Genomic DNA, 5,276 nt, shown 5'->3' on the forward strand with positions numbered 1-5,276 from the left:
AAAAAAAAATCATTCCATGTTCTTCTGGTGTTAAGAACATCAGCTGTATTTCTTATCACTATTCCCCATATGTAATGTTTCCTTTTCCCCTAGCTAATTTATGATTTTCTTTTTATCTTTGCTTTTAATCAATTCACTATAATGCACCTAGTGTGGATCTCTCTTGATTCAAGTATCCTAAGATTCTTGGATTTGTAAATTGGACATTTTATTGATTTGTTTGCTGTTATTTTGTTTGTTGTTAGGCAAATGTACAAAAGTTTTTACTGTAGTTTTTTTTTCTGCTCAATTTTTTTTTATGGGACTTCTCTTACACAGTTTTTAGATTGCCCTATGTTTTTCAACAAGTTTCCAAATCTTTACTCTGCCTCCTTTTTCAATCTTTATTTCTCTGTGTAGCTTAGTTTGGATAATATATATTTTTTAAAAACCTATTTTCAAGTTCACTTATCCTTACTTCTGTTTTGTCAAATATTCTCATAATCCTATTTTAATTTTATCTTTACTTAATTTTAAGCCTTTAACTTTCTGTTTAGAGATATTCATTAGTTTTTTTTAATTATTTCCATCTCTTATAATTCCCATGTGTTTATTAATTGCATCCATCTTTTTCTTAATTATTTACATGGTCATCATAGTCTCTTTCAAGTCTGTGCCAACTAATTCTAATATTTGTAGTAAATGTGAACTTGCTTCCATGGATAGTTTTGATTGGGTAACATTTACATGCTCCTTGAAATTTTTTATAATGATTTATTACATTATAGACATTATAAACAAAAGACCAGTGGATTTTGAAATAGAGATACTTATATTTATAGAGTCACAATTGTAGTTATAAACACATATGATTATATGATCAATACATATGCACACACAAAATAAACATGTGCAACTATATTCCTTTATTGTTTTCCAGAGAACGTAAGTCCTTCCCTCTGCATGTTAGAAAGGCAAAGGACTTAACAGTAAGCTTCATTAAAGAATTGAGTTAAGCAGGACTGTCCCCAGTTTAAACCAGTTTGAATGCATCTCCACTTTGCCCACACTCCAACCAGATATGTTGACACTCTGATCTGAGCTCATTATTTTATTCTCTATTTCAGCTGAGGACGAGGCTGGCCCAGAGTTTCAGACTGTTCTAGTGTGCCTTTGAATTCATTTGAGTCGGTTCATTTTAGTTATTGTATCTTACAGTTTTAGTATGTTTTTTAAATTACATTTATTTATTTTTGAGCGACAGTCCGTGAGCGGGGGAGGGGCAGAGAGAGAGGGAGACACAGAAGGTGAAGCAGGCTCCAGGCTCTGAGCTGTCAGCACAGAGCCCAACGTGGGGCTCGAACCCATGAACTGTGAGATCATGACCTGAGCCAAAGTCAGACACTCAACCGACTGAGCCACCCAGGCACCCCCAGTTTTAGTATTTTTATGCTCATTTTTATATATTCTAGTATTTTGCCAAAACTCTTAACTCTTGTCTTTAATTGCTTAAAAATAATAACCGCAGTTATTTTTCTGTACATTTCTAATATGTACATTATCTAGATACTCTGTAAGTTTGCTTATGCTCTGTGTTGTCTCTTGGTTTGGTCTTGTTTTGCCTGTGTGTAGCCTTAGTAAATTTTAATCAATTACCACAGGTAATTTAAGCCTCTGAATGGGTCTATTTTTGCAAGGATTTATTCTGGTTATGCCAAGCTGAGGTAAGATTACTAACTCTCAATATCATAAACACTGATGCAAGTTGAAGGTTGCCTTCAGCTCCTATGAAACACACTCTATGTTTGCATACTCATAAAATTCTGGTAGAATCTTTCAAAGCCCAGAATGTTTACCTGTATTCCCAGCTCCTTAAAAATGAAGCCCTGAAATCTGATTCTATTCATTCACACCAATAGCCCATTAACATTTTTGGATTCAGTGGACAACTCAGGAAGAAAGTAGCCCAAATACCATTTATTTTGACTTAAAACTTGTCCTAATGCGATCTAGCAATTCTTAGCTGATAGTACTCCAGAGTTTATGTATAGATTATTTTCTTAAGTCCTACTAAAGTTTTTATTCATAAGAGTGATTAAACTATCTAGTCTAATGCTATCAAAAGTTATGTTTGGTATAAATATCACATTAAGTTTCTATATATGAGGGTGATTGGTAAGAATATTCATTCTGTGATATATGCAAAATTATTTAGAATAGACAATAAACACGGAAGATTATCACTAGAAATCTGTTCAAGTAAATTTAATAGGTGACTATGAAACCTAGGATTATTGTCACTCAGAACTCAGACTGAAAAATGACAGAGTAATATGCACGCATTATTAATTATTCATAAACATACCAGCTAACTGTATAGATCTCTGCTTTGTTCATTTCATTTTATTTTCCCAAACTTCCTCTATTCCAACCCATACTAATTCTGTTTTTGCTTTTCATAGTATGCTCCAACTTTCAGGAAATTGTGAACATTGATTTCTCCATAAACCTGGGATCTTTGGCCAGACCTTGACTTACTTTGAGCTTCCATTGCCTCATGTTTAAAAGAAATTTAGCACATAAAATATATCTCCCTCTGAGTGCTGTTCAAGATTCTAAAGAAACAATGACTTGAAAATCTACTTGAACATTTATTTAGCGTAACTCAAAGATAGTTCTTTTTGATTATTAGATTTATCTTTTTATCAGACTGTGTCTCACATATCAATATATTGTTTTCTGGAATACATGGCCTAAAAAAGATTAGCACACGTCTATAACAAAATAGAAATAAAGGATCTCCATTTTTTCTTGACATTAAGGCTATGGTTCTCAGCTATGTAGTTGAAGTCATTGGAGAACATTAGGGTAAATACCCACACAAGCTGATCCAAAAATCTTTACACCAAGCATGATTGGTTTCCTTCTTATATACCATAAAGAAATTAATTCAATCAAAATGTACTCACTGGGATTCAGTGAGCTACTTTGGTTACTTTCCCCAAGTAATATTGGATGAGTCTCATGGAAGTTATTCAACATTTATATTTAGTAGTTCCTGAAAATATACAGTCACAAGTTAGATTTACATTTAATTTTTTTCATGTGCAAACCTACCATTGTATCTAAATTTTATTCTTTCCCTCTGCATTTTGCATATATCTACCAACTTTTGTGCTTTTCTTCTCCTATGAAGAGAGATACAGGGTCTCACATGATTTAAGAGATTAGATTTTTATAGATCTTGAGATACTCATTTATACAGTTTATATAAAAAGGAAAATATCTAAAGACAAACACTTTAAAGCTTTTTTTAAAGTTTATTTATTTATTTTAAGGGAGAGAGAGAGAGTGAGAATAAGCAGGACAGGACAGAGAGAGAGGGAGAGAGAAAATCCCAAGCAGGGATTGTGTATGCAATAATTGTATGATTTCCATCACCAATAGAGCTATATGATTGAAATCTTATGTTTATTGCTTAGTTTTACATATGGCAAGAACCAATCTGAAAGCTAAGCTCGTGGCCACAGAAAGGGTGAAGAATTAGTCTCTGGAGATCATAGAGAGTTGTTTCTTGTGAAAAAAAAAAAAGTTAACATTCTGCAAAAAGATCCAGACATTCAACAAGTTAATCTGTAGAAGCCAAATCCATAGATTGGTTTGTAGCAAAATGGCTAGAGATGCCGAAAACCAAAATAGGTTGGGTGGCAGAATATGGATCCATAGCTCAAGGTGGGGAAGCCACGGACTCCATAACCCTGGGGTCTGAAGCCTCTGGGCCCAGCATAAGTCATCCAGCAGGGACTGCAGAGTGTGGAGGTCCTTGGGCGGGAGCAGGACATCTGGCAGGGGCTGGACACCACGCAGGACGTCCGGCAGCTGGTGGGCTCACAGCAGGTCTCCTGACAGCTGCTGTAGAGAGAGGATCCCAGCTGGCAGGGGCTGGGAGAGCAGAGGTCAGTGCGGTAGACCAGGTTGCTGGGGTAGAAAGAACTTGGGTACCGCAGGTAGCCCCCAAGGGAGCGGGAGGAGAAGTTTCTGGAGCAGCAGCTGAAGCCCATGTTCATAGGAGATGTGAGTTCAGCTGAGAAAACACAGAGAATCCTGAATTCACACTGAGAATATTCTGAGGTCTATTCTACCTCCGGGACGGTGGCATTTATATACTCTCAGCTGCAGGTGTCAAAAGTGACAAGGGCATCATCCCTATGTTTGTACTCCTTCATTTGCATAATATTAACTCAATCATCTTCTCTGTAATTGCAGCTGCGTAGTTTCGCACCTACTGCATTTATGAGGACTATAATAAATTTTGTTATAACACAAAGCCAATGAACTATTCTTATGTCAGAAATGTTATGACCGTTTTGCATTAATGGCCATGTCATCTTGGCCGAGGATGCCCCTCCTTTTCTTCCTGGTATATGCTGTACCTGTATCTGATTCTGGTTTGGCTGGGGTATGAGTTCCTTCTAAGGGTGGAGATTAAAATGACATCACCTTTCTCTCTTTTCTTCTTTCTTTCTTTCTTTCTTTCTTTCTTTCTTTCATTTGGTTATAGACATAGCTTTGACCTTGCCAAAAAACCTTCTAAAAATAGAAAAACTACTGGTTTTAATTCATTCATTTTTATCCAAAAATTATTTTCCAAGTATTAAATATTAACGCAGAGTATCTCATACTGGATGAAGGCCTAACAATGTTACAAGTTGAATGGAGAAAGTCTTGGAACAGAAAGGATCCAGGACAAGTATTTGGAAGCAAGATAAAAGAACAGTACATCAGAACAGAGTTACAGATGGAGACCAATTTGAGCCCATGAGAAGAGAATCAGAGTATTTATCAGTTGAGGTGAGGGGAAAAAGTAAATGCTCAATCTCATGAACCGTGAGATCATGACCTGAACCAAAATCAAGAATCAGATGCTTATAAAGTAGTGAAAAATGCTAGAACATAGCTAGAACATCTCCAAATGTTGCCAATTTGAAAAAAAAATATATAGATAGATAGATAGATAGATAGATAACCTGTCTTAGTCCATCCCAGCTACTATAACAGAATATCACAGACTGAGTCACTCATACACAACAAACATTTATTTCTTACAGTTCTAGAAGCAGGGACATCCAAGATCAAGGCATCATCACATTAGGTGTCTGATGAGATCCACTTCCTAGATGCTCATCTTTTCACCCAACCTCAATGGCAGAGTGCCATCTGGGATCTCTTCTTCAAAGGGCTAATCCCACGTACCAAATGCAGTTCAGGTATCATATTGGCACAATGTACACCTCCAC

The 5,276-nt window shown here is 36.0% G+C and overlaps 1 protein-coding gene across 1 annotated transcript; it reads right to left on the reverse strand.

The window, feature by feature from the left end:
- Positions 1–3,639: 3,639 nt before the first annotated feature.
- On the reverse strand, positions 3,640–4,040 carry LOC128315046 (keratin-associated protein 13-2-like). The gene has a single exon (XM_053220381.1). The coding sequence runs from the start codon at positions 4,038–4,040 to the stop codon at positions 3,654–3,656; it is 387 nt and encodes a 128-aa protein (XP_053076356.1). The 3' UTR covers positions 3,640–3,653.
- Between the last annotated feature and the right edge of the window lie 1,236 nt (positions 4,041–5,276).

The sequence above is a fragment of the Acinonyx jubatus genome, chromosome C2 (genome assembly GCF_027475565.1).
Source record: "Acinonyx jubatus isolate Ajub_Pintada_27869175 chromosome C2, VMU_Ajub_asm_v1.0, whole genome shotgun sequence".
Lineage (NCBI taxonomy): Eukaryota > Metazoa > Chordata > Mammalia > Carnivora > Felidae > Acinonyx > Acinonyx jubatus.